A 15,719-nucleotide genomic window follows, 5' to 3' on the forward strand; every position below is an offset into this window, starting at 1 on the left:
TTAACTTGTCTTTATTAAGAGACAGTATAACTGTCTGGGATGGTTCTGGTGCATCTGTTTAACTTTTATACAGAACTCTATTTTTCACCTCTATAAAAATGTTTCAGTCCTATTATGTCTAACATAAAATTTAAAGTCCTTAATTTTATTGTGGGTATGGCTAGGAGGTATGGGTAGGAGGTATGGGTAGAACCACTTTGTATGGAAGCAAAGATCCTGAACCTTTTCTTTGGTGTTTTAGTTAAGAAGCCCATTACCATGTACATTCTGGTGCTAATTTTAAAATGATAATTTGGATATTAATTAGATTAATCATTAATTAGATTGTTTTTGCTTAAGAAATTTCTGTTAAATTTGTTTGTGTAATTTCATAACAGTTTGTTACAATAACTGCCACAAAAATCAATGTTTAGAGTAAATAGTGAAAAAAATTTCAATTAAGTTTGAATTGAGTTTTTTGTTGCTCTTTTTAAAATTACAAAGCAGGCATAATTATGCTACACAATAACTTTAGTTTTATAAAACTTTTATTCTATTGCATAATTTTAAAATATTATTGTAATGTTTGTTAAAGTATAATCAATTTGAAGTTTTTTTTTTAATTTTTCACTTAGGTTTTTTCTTACTCTTTTATTTTCATTTTTTTAGTTTTAACACTCTTCTTTTTTAATTAAAAAAAAAAAACTGTACAAGGTTTTATAGGTTTGTCAACTTATAGATATATCTTGAAACTTTTTTTTTGGTTTTAAATTTTTTTTTTTTTTCAAACGTTTAAAGTTCTTTATTTAAGATGTCTTAAGCGCATAAGAAAAATAACCGTTTTGTTTTAAATTGCAAAAAAAAAATTTTTTTGTTTATTTGTTCAACTTTTATGAATAGTGCTTTTTTTTACCAGTTTTTTTTTAAATTACTTTATCTAGTATATATTCAAAGCATTCTTTTGCTATTTTTATTTTAAGTAGCAGAAATAAAGAATTTTTTAAATCGCGCTGGCTAACTCAAAAAAGGCCATCCTGTCAGCGCTTTTTCATACGATGGCATTAAATTTCAAACGGAAATTTAATGCCAGCGCACTGGCATTAAATTTCAAGACTGGAACATACACGCAACAATTTACTCTGTTTCTGCAATGCTGACATACTAGAGGAAATTCTGCTAGATGAGATCATAAATACCTTTGCAACAGGGCGTTGTGAACAATTTAATAGTTCGTAATTATCCTAGTAACATCATAATAACAACAAATAACAACATAGTAACACCAAACAATCGTGAACAGATAGTTTTTGTATTTTCATTTACAATGGAGTTTATGTAAATGTTATTATAACTTTTATATATAAATTTTTCTTCATTCTTTTTCAACCTTGCTTAGTGCAGAATGTTGCAGACTTATTGTTTTATTCACCTTGCTGTTTGTTAAGACTGCCTGAAATAAATAAAAAAATGCATCATAAAGTTATTCTTATATATAGAAAAAGTATTAAACTACTTTTTAAGTAGCAATAATACATACGTTAAGAACAATTATATAGAAACACACTTACAAATTATTTGTATTTACAAAAGTACAAAATACAACTTCTTTTTTTATTTTTTGTTTATAAAAAAATAATTATACGAATTTAATTAAAATTTTATTAATATGGCTGTTTTTCCTAAATAATTTAGAATAAAATAATTTCTCATTATGATTATTAGCTAACATCAAGTATTTTTTATTGTAACTGATATAATAAGCGATTTAAGTGACATAACAATCAAATAGTCAAGTCGATATTGGAATTTTTTCCAATAACAACATTTTTTTTAGGTAAAAAAATTAAAAAAAAAAAAAAGGCTCTTCTAAGATAAATAGTAATAGGCCCATGCAGGGTTCCTGCATAGCCTCTGATGCCAGCTGGCCACTATGCTGGTCAAGGTTGACTGGTTAAAAAATCCTATTTTTAAAAATAAGTTTTTACAAACAATCAGGTTGTATTTGGAAAATAATAAATATTCATAACAAATTTTTTGAGTAATCATCTAAAATATTTTAACTGTTTATGATAAACTATTTTTGATTCATTTCATTGGTACATATTAAATATGACATAAGCTTTATCAATAGTTGCCTTTTATTTAATAATAAACTTTATCAATAGTTGATTTTTTTTTATATTTATTTTTTTGCTTTTTACTTTATTATTATTTTCTGTTGTTAATTAATCTTCTTCAAAAAAAAAATTTTTAATAAAATAACTTAAAAAAATCTCTTAACATTTTGCCACCAATTGTTAAGTCATGAAATTTGAAATTTATAAAGCAAAATTGTCCTTGCGCGTTGTAAAGCATTAGGGGATCATAATTTACAAAAATCTTTTTAAATCAAAAATTTCTCAAGTTAATATTTTTGTTAATAGTTTTGTAAAAGTTTAACTATATGCAAAGTTTAAACAAGTTAATTAAAAAATTAAATACAAAAATATTAAAATTGAAATTCTAAAGTTACTTAATGTTATCAAATTAGTAAATATAGTTTTAGATTAAGTAAAAAATCCCCCATTTTTTATTTAAAACTCCATTTTTCTTCTGTGCACGGAAACTATATACGAATATCGTTATTTCAACCAGTTAATTGGCACATTAGTTATTTACCATAAAACTCTGTTGTGAGTTTTCATTAACAAAAAAGCGATGATTTGATTTAAAGTCATGTTTAAAGTATTACTTTTATAGCATAAAGTATTTTTTTATTTACAAAGTTTAGTAAAAAGTTTTTAATTGACCAGCTAATAAAAACAGTTGACCGTCAATTCTATGTTAGCCGGTCAAATTGACCCCCTATCTCCAATTTTTTATTTTGTGCACTGGATATATATATATATATATATATATATATATATATATATATATATATATATATATATATATATATATATATATATATATATATATATATATATATATATATATATATATATATATATATATATATATATATATAAGAGAGAGAGAGAGAGTTCTGGTATTAGGTTTTATTTTTATATGTTTTCTTTTAGACTGTTTATGGTTCTGAGCTGAAGATTATTGATAATGCTGGGCATATGTCTATGGTTGAATCACCAGCTGTGTATGTTTTGTAATCCGTTTATTTTTGTGTATTGCTTTCTATTATTTTCTTCTCCTTGTATTTTTATGTTTTTAATTATAAAACAAATTTTATTTAAAGCTTTAATTTAACATTACTTTAATTAAATTAAGTGTGACGCTGGGCTGGATCTAACATTTACTTTATGTGATGCATGTTTTTTTTGAAACACGCTACCATCTCCAGGCAACAGGGCATTACAATATTTTCGATTCCAAGGAATAGGTTAGTAATTGGGGACCATTTCTAAGGGTCTTACAATCAAAGAGTGGTCCATCAAGATGTAAAGAATAATGTATTTATTTGCTCTGCATTGTGATTTTTCAGAGTCTGCATTGAGTGCTTCACGGTTTTCAAATTTTAGAGCAAAATATATTAATCCACATCTGCATTTTTTTAATCAATAATTGCCTGGTGGTTACAAATTATTTAAATATAATTATAAATTTTTTGTCTGTTTTTCATTTGATAAGGAAACATTTAGTGCTGTGGGTTAAGCAAAATAAATAAGCTTCTTCGTAATATAAAATTATGGCGATCTTTTATGTTGATAAGTTGTACAAAGTATGATCAAAAGAAAGTTTTACTGCATCCACAAAATCTTAAAGTTCTAAAAGTCCTTTTCTTGGTGTTTCAGAGGCAATATGGAGAAGACCTTTAAGTGTTACTTACTCCAGTTGGTTGCGCATGCAAGTCTTTGAAAAGATATTTTATGCAAGCATCACTATATGGTAACTTAAAACAGCTTGGTTATAACTCTTTGATTACATTATGGTGAATGCGTTTGCTCTATAACTTTGCTGGTGTGTAATCACTACATGTTTCATGTGTAATTTTTAATTTCTTGCTGATTCTTTCCTATTCATATTTAAATATTTTTTTATTTATTAAAATATATTTTTAGTTGATACTTTTTCTGTAGCTCTTTTGAAATATGATTGACCTATATCCAGACCATTTTATAATTGTAATATACATAATAATATCAGCTTTATAAAAAGAGCTTTCTTCTTTGAACACATCCTCTTTATGTGTACCATAATACTTCACAATAACATGGGTCTGTTCTATTCTGTACAAATCAACCTCCTCCTCTATTTTAGGTAACTTCTGTAAGACAAAAACAACAAACTTTAGCCCAAACTTATACTTATCAAATTCTCAATTGGTTTCAACTTTGGAAGCTTATACAAATCTTTTATATGTACTTTCTTTGAAGATGTATAAAAACGCTTTTTTCGAAGATTTGCCGCAGTAGGAAGTATAGCAGTTTGTTCTAAACCATTTTGTTTTTCAAAATTTTCTTTAACAAACCAAGTGTGGTCCCTGGAAAAAAGTTTGTCAAAAAATAGTTCAGAAGGGTTAAAATAAGTTTTCACATCTGACAGCCACAAAAACTTGTAACTTTTCTGTAAGGCTCCAAACAAATGTTTAAAGCAAAAAGTGGAATCGTAATTCCCACATACTAATACCAATCCATACTGGCGTGGGAAAACATGCCTAGTGCTGACTTTAGAAATATCTGACAAATGATGCTTCATAATTCTCTGTTATTTTTTCTAAAATCAATATTTTCAATATACTTTTAATTAAAAACATCGGCTTTTCTTTTTTCACAATTTTTAACTTCTTTTCTATTGTCTTCTTTTCTAATTTTTGACCTTTTATCACTTTTGACTTCCTTAAAAGTAATTTAAATTAAAACATATTAAACAAAACTACCATACATACACAAACAAAACTTTATACCATAAATAAGCGTAAAAAAAAGCTGATAAAAAAATATTCAATTAAGATAAATTAAAATATGAAGAATTTTTTTTTAACCAATCAAAATTTTAGATAGTAGAGAACAAACATACATCAGTCGATCATGAATGCTTTCTGTTTAATGGTGCTACTATTTAGAAAAATATTTTTTTAAACCTAATAGTTTATTTTTCATTTGCGTGTATTTTTCGGTAAAGGGCAAAAAAAAAATCATGTAAAATTTTAAATAAACTTCGATTATAATTTCATTATCAAATTAATAAATTGTTTTAATTATTTTGAATTTAAATATGAAATTGATATAAAAAACAAATCAAAAAAATTTTTTTTTTTTATAAATTTGAGTTTAATAGTTTTATTAATTTTTATAATTCATATAATAATTTTGTGAGCTTATATATACAACTGTATATACACTACCAACCATAATTATTTGAATGGTCATATTTTTATATATAAGATATCAAAGTTTAATTTACTATTGGAAAAAACACTGAAAACAAAATCTACCTGAATTATATGTTATCTTCCTCTTTATTAGGTTTACAAAAAAAATTAATATAAAGTTAGATTAGTTTTTAATTTACTTGCCTATTAATCAACCTTAGCGACATTAACTGGCATATATATTCTTGGCATTCTTCTTAACAACTTATCCGATTTGCCGAAGTCAATTTTATGGCACTAACTAATAAATTTTTTCCACATCTTATGCATCATTTGGCATTAGCTTTTGACATTTATTAATCTCATAAAATTTCGATAAAAGAGAGATCTTTTGATTGGGGAGGTCAAATCAATCTATTCAACACTTGATCATTCTCGAACTCAGTCAAAGAACTTACAATGTTCTGAAGAAAACGTTTTGGATTTAAGCTTTAAGTCGTATTCTTCTAAAAAATTAAATGGTTTTCCATTAACCCAACTTTCCAAGGGAATATCATGACTTTTAGGTGTCCAAGTAAGCTACTTTTGTTGTTATTACCTTTGTTTTTACAAAGTCACCTATGGCAATCCGACCAAAACAACCTCACACCTTAACACTACTACATCCACCATGTTTTACAGTTGATACACATACCATACATTAAAAGATTTTTTTTTTAGACAATCTTCTCTTGTAACCAAAGGTTTAAAACTTTGACACGTTGGTCGAAGTTTTATTATTCTTATGATTTTTATCAAAACATTTCAATCAAAATACTTTTGTTTTTTAAATTATCTAATAGTGCAGAAATAAACATAAAAATAATAAAATAAAAAATAGCATTTTTTTAAAAGTTAATGTCGTTCGAATAATTATGAACGGTAGAGTATATATATATATATATATATATATATATATATATATATATATATATATATATATATATATATATATATATGTGTATATATATATATATCCATACATATATATATATATATACAAACATATACATATATATATATATATATATATATATATATATATATATATATATATATAATATATATACATATATATGTGTATATATATATACATATATATGTGTATATATATATACATATATATATATATATATATATATATATATATATATATATATATATATATATATTTATATATATATATATATATATATATATATATATATATATATATATATACATATATATGTATATATGTTTGTGTGTGTGTGTATTGCGTGTTAAATATTCTGTTTTTTTACTATTCTAATATGCCTTAAGTTTGTGTAAGTTGAAAAAAAGCCTTAATATAGGTAATATCTGTTTTAAACGTTGCTGTTTTAAAGATTACGGTTGTTTTTTTTATCTTTCAGTGTCAATAAACATATTCATGAATTTCTAAATCGAGACTCCGGTTCTTGTTCGAGCTACCATAATGGAGAAATTACACGTACATCTTAACCACACTGTTCTTTGCATGATTTTTTAGTTTGATACAAGATATACACGAGTTAAAAATTTGCTTTACAACTTATAGAGTTGTTTCCTTATTTATAAAATATTATATAGTATACCTTTATATATGAATCTTGTATATAAAGTTTTTATTGTTTTTTTTTTGTATATAAAGTTATATATGCATATGTGTATATATATATATATATATATATATATATATATATATATATATATATATATATATATATATATATATATATACATATATACATTTAATCTTTTTTGTTTATATAAACAATTATCAATTGTTTTTATAACAATTAAGTCTGTTGCATCTTAAACAGTGTGTGTTTTCGATTTTAGCTTCTCGATGACTTGATAGGGATCCGTTTAGGAACATTTTTGATAGGTTATTAAGTTTTAGTTGTTTGTTAATTTTTTCCAAAAAAAAAAGTTGTTTTAATCTTTTTTCTTGTTGTAAAAACTTCAGTAAACTTATATGCTGTACGTTGACATTAGACTAAAGCAGTATTTTATATAAAAATGTGTTTGATATAATTATTTTTGATAAAATTTTTTAATTGCATCTAATCAGTAAGTGTCTTGGGCTCTAATCATAATATGATTAGAGCGTGTTTTATTAGTTTATTAGCTTATGTCAAATTCAAAAATTACGTAGTTAAAATTAGTTTGATATAACGCCTTAAATCGCCTATCCCTTAAAATCATTAGGCCGGGCGAATAAATAAAAGCAATTGCTTTTACTCAGTAATTGGTCAAGCTTTACGTGAATAAAAACTTAAGCAATTTTGCTCCAATTTTTGTTCAAGTAAAGCTGAGCAATTTTTGGAGTAAATTGCTTAACTTTACCTGAATGAAAATTTGAGCGATTTTGCTCAAAGTTTGTTCACGTAAAGCTTAACAATTACTCCAAAAACGCTGAGTAAAAGCAATTGCTTTTTTTTATTCACCCACTCTATTATGTCCTATGAATTGTCCATAAATTACGTCACGCTCTAGGGGAAGGGATTAGTGATTTTGTAACGACTCGATCGAGACTTGTTACTAAGCTTTACAATGTTATGACGAGGGGGGTAGGGGAAGGTGTCATAAACGGTCAAAAATTGCGTCACGTAATTTATGGACGACCTCTTATGGGATTGGCACGTACACTAGAAGTTAACAATAAAAAAAAGGTTTTCAAAAATTAAAGAAACTGAGATTGCTTGTGAAGGTGTTAACTAACTGAAAAACAATATAACCTTTGCTCTTGTGATTTTCAGAGCTGCAAAAGTATTTAGCCGCACATATTGTGCGCCTAAATACTTGTGAAGGCGCACATATTGTGCGCCTAAATACATATTGTGCGCCTAAATACTTAATGAATTAATCTTTTTTAAATAAAATTTGAAAAAAAATTTCATTTTTTTTCAAATTTTATTTAAAAAAGATTAATTCATTAAGTATTTCTCGAGTTATTGCTAAGTGCATCCGACCGGAAAATAATAAACCCAACCGTTACATACATAAATTTCTTTATTTTAAAAAAATATGTATATAATGTAACATTGTATAACATTGTTATGCGTATTTATATACCATTCACACGTATATAGAATTTATATACATATATAATAGTATGTATGTAATAGAATGTATATACATATATAATATATATAATGTAATATGTATGTAATAGAATGTATAAACATATGTATACGTATGTAATAGAATGTGTATACATATGTATACGTATGTAATAGAATGTATATGCATATATAATATATATAATAGAGCTTATATTATTTTAATACTGATCTGTAATAAAAAATTTTATTTTTGATCATAAGATTACAAAATAAGGTAAAAATGTCCACGTGACATTATAGTGGATGCAATACTTTTTACATTTTATTAAAAAACGAATTTTTTCCCAGAAAGATATAAGTTAAGATACAAAGATAATTTTTTTGCGAACCTATAGGGAAATAAAAAACCTCGCTATTTATTTACAAGTTTATAAGTTCTGGCTTAATTTTAAAACTTTTTGATAAAAATATAGTTTTCTTCAACATTGTTTTTTGTAGTTTTATCTCACAAAACATTTATTAATTTAAACCTATTTGGATTTCAGACAACCAAAACATTGTTTTTATTTCGTTTTTTATTTTTATTTTAGGTGCCCCAAGAAGTCCTTACGGTCTTATCACAGAACATTTAATTGATGAGCATTTAATTGAAAGTTCACGCCTCCTTTCTAACCAATGTTGCAAAACTTGCCCAGAGGTAGGGTTTGAACCACGGACCCTTTGTTTCTGAGGCAAGTGCGCAACCACTGCGCCAAGGCTGCTCAATTTTGTATTGCTTTTATATTTTTTGATTTATGAAAAGCGTTTGACACCGTTGATCATTGTATTTTGTTAGAAAAGTTGAAGCATAATGAGGTAGTTTTAATTGTAATGCCTAAAATTGGATTAAAGTTTATCTCACAGATAGAAAACAGTATGTTCTGAATGAGGAATATGGAATACTTAAAATTCCGCGTGGAGTAGGTAATACTTTAATTACTTATTGTTATAATATCTTCTTTTTTTCGTAGTTTACATAAATGATTTAAACAATGCATCAGTAAATTTAAACCCAATTATGTTTGCAGATGATACCAATCTATTTCTTTCCAACAATAGTATTATACAACTTTATGAAGACATGAACTTTAAGTTAAATATGATTAATGATTTGTTTGTGGCAAATTAACTCTCTTTAAACGTCGAAAAAACAAAGTACATCTTGTTTCATAAAAAAAAATGTAAAAAGATAACCTTCTCCTTAAGTTACCGTATCTATTTTTTATTAATGAACAAATAAAAAACCAAGGGTATATAAAGTTTTTCTAAAGACTTGTTGACAAAAATTTATTCTGGTTTCCCCATTTTAAATATCTACAACCAAAGTTAGTTACACCATTAAACTAATGTACCGAGTTTGTCCAAATGTAAACATAAATTGTCTGAATTTAATATACTTTTCTCTAATTCATTGTTTGATTAACAATGCCAAGGGTAGTGCACAACCAAAAAAACTTAAACAATTATTTAGTTTGCAAAAACATGCTTCTAGAATTATATAAGAGGAAAAAAAGGGAGCATACTAAAGCGTTAATAGTAGATATGAAAATAATGTTTAAGAAATAAACATTTACAAGCACCGAATTTTCATTTACGAATATATTAATAACCTAACCCTAGTTAATTTTATTTGTAAGTTTGACAAAAATCTAAACAAAATGTATTTCTTATGAACCAATCAAATTTCTTAACATTGCTGAGAACGAGTACAGAACGTTAAATAAGAAAATTTATGAAAGGCTTTGTATTTATATATGAACTTTTGAATAAGAATATAAGGAAATCCAAAAAGTGTAATACTATTGCTCAGCATTTTAACTATTATGTGGTTATGCATCTTCTTGCGTATAAGAATAATTATAAATATAATTACTAATCACTAGACTTATATAACATATATAAATCATATTTGCGACTTCTTTTAAAAAAAAAGGTAAATATATTCGCGCACAAATATTTTACAGCGTAGTTTTTAGGTGTATAAGCATTATAGCCACATATAAACGGCATCAACTCGATCTCAGATGTTATCCCATGCTTTTCACATGTGGCCTTCATGAAGCTTGTACGTACGAATATAGCGTACCGTTCGTGTGGATTTTTTATGGTTTTAATGGTATAAGTATTATAGCCGCATCTTCAAGGAGCGTGGTATATATATATATATATATATATATATATATATATATATATATATATATATATATATATATATATATATATATATATATAAATATATATATATATATCTATATATATATATCTATATATATATATATATATGGCCAATGTGCAACCATCTTATACGGCCCAAATTAAAATATGCGTATGGTTGTGCTTTAAAACCTTTTAGACAACAAAGTAAATAAGTTGAAGAAACTAAAACAAGTATTTATAATTATATCATAAAGTTGTATTAGCAAAGCTTGTATTTTACTTACCCATTGGGCATGCTTCGTCGGGAAGACGTCTTTTGGACGTCTTACGTACGTCTGAACGTCCGTCAAACGTCTGATGGACGTCCACCGGAAGACGCATGTCCTCTGGGTATGTGGACTGACTGCTTTACAAAGAAATTAATATAAGCATACCCTATAAAACAATCATTTTTTGATATAATTTAAACAGCCTGTGTCACACGTCTTAGGAAAAAAAGGTAAAAAATAAATTTCAGCATTCTGGCCTAAATTATTCAATTTCCGGCCTGAACCAGAATGAACTAAATATCACGAATTCCGACCAAAATTCCAGTACATCCCTAATTCTGATAAATAAGGCATTTTTTATTGTTTTAATAAGGTTCCTTTAAAAATAACTTTTCTTTTTTTTATGCAACAGTTGTGTAGTTTGTAAAATTAAATAAAAAAAGCTCTAGTTATATAGAAACAACATAATCAATATCTGTTATTAAAATCTGTTAATAAAACCTAATATTAAAACCTGTTAATAAAATCTGTTATTAAATTAACAATAAAGAAAGCAGTAGTAGATATTACATGATTAAATGTTCTATTGGTTATTCAATCTATTTCTTTATGATAAGAGTCCACAAGAATAAAACCTCTTGAAAAGTATCTACGCCGTGTACTTTATTATTCCAGCATGTTTCAGAACAACCTTTAGAAAAAGCCGCATGAATGTACTTAGAGCCACTATAGATACAACCATGGAATTATAAACAGATGGAAGTTCAAGCGTATTGAAATGCTTCGAGACTATGCTCGTAACCTTTTGTTGCTTAAACAAAAAAAAAACGATACAAGACTGTACTTAAACGCCTAATCTTTATACGCTAACGCAAATAAGTACGTTTATAATAATTTAAAAATACAGTATTTTGATGGTTCGCTATTCATACTCAAGTGTAAACATTAAAAATGGCGACAACAAAACGGCAATAACAACTTTTTCTTAAACTTTAAGTTAAATTAATGGAGTATTACAAGCATGAATGGAATTAAGATATACTAACGAAACTTTAGGCTTTAGTTATTTTTTTTTTAGTTATTTAAAAAACATTATTTTAGTTAAGTAAAATAAGTGAAATTGTCTTTTTAATCAGTTGTCGTGAATCAAAGCAAAAAAAGAAGCTTTAACTAACATTTGCTTTTGAAATGAAGTGACTCTTTTTAACTACCGAGTTTTAGTAAACATTCTTTTGAATAATTAGAATTACTAATGTTTAAAACTATGCAGCGTGTCCTTAGAATAATTTTTTAATGTTTTAGTAAAAATTTTTGTTTCAGCAAATTTTTATTGCTCTTTGTTTAGTGAAACTCGTTTTTTTTATTGTCGGTTACAAGCATACTGGCGAGATGACTTGAAACTGCCATCTGTTTTATACTTCCATTATACAACTAAATTGGGAGGCTGAACAAGCGCGAATTTCAGAAGTGCGAGCTGGCATAAGTGCGAAGCGTTGCAAAAACTGGCGAACTGTTTGCAAATTTATTTGGCGCACTTATGCCAACTTGCACTTATGCCAGTTCGCACTTATGTTAATTCTCATTTATGCTAATGTTATCTAATACTTTTGACGCACTTATGTCAGTTTGCATTTATGCCAGTTTATGCAACAGGTTCTCACTTATGCTAGCTTACACATATGCCAATGTTAGAAACATTTTCGGCGCACTTATGCCAGTTTGCACTTATGTTAGTTCGCACTTTTGTCAGTTTTTGCAACGGATTTTCACTTTTGCAATTCTCTCTTATACCAGTTTGCACTTATGTCAATGTTTGCAAATTTTTTTGGCGCACTTATTCTAGTTCGCACTTATGCCAGTTTGCACTTGTGCCAGTTTTTGCAACTGCTTCGCATTTATACCAGTTCGCACTTACGCTTGTTCGCACTTACGCCATTTGCACTTATACCAGTTTGCACTTATGGAATTCTTGCTTATTCAGTTGTCCCAACTAAATATACAGAGCTCACAAAACGCTACGACAAGAAAATAGTAGCTTCTACGGCGGGTTGTTGATCTATTGATAATCACACTAGAAGTTGGACCAAACTAGCCGTTGTACGGTTATTAATACAATATATTAATACGGTTATTAATATAATATATTAATATGGTTATTAATACAATATATTAATACAGGTTATTATTTTGTACATATACTTTATGACATCAATTGCTTTATTCAAGGCAACCTCAAAATAGGCATCTTCGTCCCAGAAGTAGTCTTTATTGTGCAGATATTTTATTTCTTTAAGATTACCCTTCGAGGCCTCAGAACAGGCATTTATCTCCCAAGAGCAAATTTTTTTGTGCAGAAATTTTTAAATCTCTAATCTTAAGATTACCATTTCTAAAGGCATCTACTAAGTTAGTATATTTAATCTGTGCGGCCATATCATCAATTTCGCAATCTAAAATAAGTGCAGCCACTTCATCATTTTTGCAGCAACATTAGTGTAAATATTTTACAAGCTGAAGATTTTCATTAAAGATAAAGTTTGATACATTATCAACCTTGCATCAACTTTGGTGTAAGTAATTTACAAACTTAAGATTATCATCTCTGAAGTCAAATGAACTATTTTTATGGCAGCTGATAAAACAGTATCGAAGAACTCAGACATGTATCTAATTGTTTCAAGTGTAATGAGTTAACCTTAAATACTAATAAAACAAAATGGGTTTTATTTCGTTCAATTACAAAAAAGCAATTTCTACAATCAAAATTACCTCAAATCTTTATCAATCAAAAGGAAATAAAAACAGATTTCTTACAAAATTTTATGGTGTTTATCTTGATAAAAACATTACTTGGAATCAACATATTGATTATATGAGCACACAATTTTCTAAAAACATGGGGATCTTATATAAATCACAAACCTACCTAAATAAGAAAGCCATAATCTAACTTTATCATTCATTTAAACATAGTTATTCAAGTTATGCTAATACTGCTTGGGAAAGTACATAAAATTGTTTTGCCGAATTTTAATCTTGAAGTACCTATTACTTTTTGCGTTTTAAAAATAAACTAAAAAATCTCATTCTTTCATTAGATGACTGGAAAGTGGCATCTGGCATACTGGAAAGTGGCATCTGTTGTTTCAATTTTCAAAAAACTTAGATAAACATTGCAATCCCTTTAATTATCGTCCAATCAGTCGTCTTTCTATTATTAGCAAGGTCTTTGAGTCTTAGATCAACAAATTTCTCACTTCCCACCTTGAGTCTAATAACTTTCTGTCAGACAACCAATGCGGTTTTCGATCCTTTCGCTCTACCACAGACTTGCTAACTGCTGTGACATTAGATTTAGCATTAGATGGAGGCGGAGAGGCTAGGGCTGTTGCTCTTGACATATCTAAAGCTTTTGACAAAGTTTGGCATTGTCTTCTCCATAAACCTGCTTCATATGGTGTATTTGGGAAAGTTTTTGAGATTATCAAATTATTCCTTTCCAAACGCTTTATTAAAGTCATCCTTGAAGGCCTACACTCTTCTTCATTTCTAGTAACTTCTGGGGTACCTCAAGGTTCTATCCTTGGTCCTGTTTTGTGTCTTATCTACATTAACAGTCTTCCCGACAACCTTACATCTAAAATAGTTTTTTTTGCAGTTGATTCAACTTTATACTCCTGTCTTGACAAAAAGTCTTCTCTTTTCGATTGCTTAAAACATGTATTTAAAACATTTTATATCAATTGATTTTGTAAAGATTTAACCTTTATTAAATACGCACTGCTATTCTCAGCAATTGATTTTACAAATGCTGCTTTTTGTGAAACTGCATTGCATTGATGAATTAAGGTTACATTTTCTTACACTATTCTCTAAAATAATTTTATTTTTGAAATAGTTATTGCTGTCTATAAGCTTGAATATTTTTATTCTAAGGTTATCTGACTCTGTCAGACCCTTTGGATGGAACGCCATTCTGCATTTGAAGGCATAGTATGTATAAAGTTTTATGTATTTTTATGGAAGCTATTTGTTCGCGCAGGATTATGAAGATCTATATGCAAGCAAAAAGTGGAGTTGGAATCGTCAAACTAAAACTATAGTACAAGGTTTTCTTAAAATCTGATGAAGTTTCCAATTCTGATAATTGGTTCGCATCATAAAATGCTTAGCTCATGTAAAACCTATTGCAGTAAAGTTTTAAAACATGTAATTGACATTTCAATTGCAAAGTATCTTTTTCATCAAGTAAAAGCTGAAATTCAGCGTGATCTTAATAAGTTTCAACTTGAAAGAGTGAAGTTAAGGTTTTTGCAACCCAAGTTGACATCACTGAATGTCAACCTTGATGTATAGCATGAAAAAGACAAAACCATTTCAACATTGTCCGGCAAAAACAATAGAGAATTATTTTTGCATTGTAGAAGCAATTCCTCTTCTAAATTGATTGCAAATGGAACTTGTGACACGTTTCGTGCATAATGACAGCATGCCTTTAAACATTCTTCATTTACTGCCGTTAAACATCACAAAGCTTTTACTAATACAACTTTTACTAATTTTGATTACCGGAGGAATGGGATATCAAAACTGAAGAAAATTTTTTTTGTATTTTCTTAATTTCGAACCTCCAAAAATATCCTGGTTCTGTGTCTGAAATGTTTCCTAATAACAAAATCGCAATATCTATTTTCTACTATAACTAAAACATTGCACGTTTAGGAAAAAAATCTGAGGTTAGTTTTCGAATTAAGAGTCTAAAATTACTGTAGTATAACATTTCAATTTAGTTATCAATTGTTTAAAAAAAAAGCAAGGCCCGTTCAAATAAATTATACTCGTTTTTTTATCTTAAACACG

General features: G+C 27.3%; 1 protein-coding gene across 2 annotated transcripts in view; it reads left to right on the top strand.

Moving 5' to 3' along the window:
• LOC100211325 (protein ABHD8) overlaps nucleotides 1-6,950 on the top strand; it is a 24,535-nt gene extending 17,585 nt beyond the window's left edge. The window contains exons 4-5 of one of the 2 annotated variants that reach the window (XM_065815191.1): nucleotides 3,042-3,112; nucleotides 6,721-6,950. In XM_065815191.1, coding sequence (XP_065671263.1) covers nucleotides 3,042-3,112; nucleotides 6,721-6,808 — 159 coding nt within the window. In that variant the 3' untranslated portion in view covers nucleotides 6,809-6,950. Of the gene's footprint in view, nucleotides 1,240-3,041; nucleotides 3,113-6,720 lie in introns of those variants that run through there. The other variant, XM_065815192.1, reaches the window with a different exon arrangement.
• The last annotated feature ends 8,769 nt before the right edge of the window (nucleotides 6,951-15,719 follow it).

This window comes from Hydra vulgaris, chromosome 13 (genome assembly GCF_038396675.1).
Source record: "Hydra vulgaris chromosome 13, alternate assembly HydraT2T_AEP".
Classification (NCBI taxonomy): Eukaryota; Metazoa; Cnidaria; class Hydrozoa; order Anthoathecata; family Hydridae; genus Hydra; species Hydra vulgaris.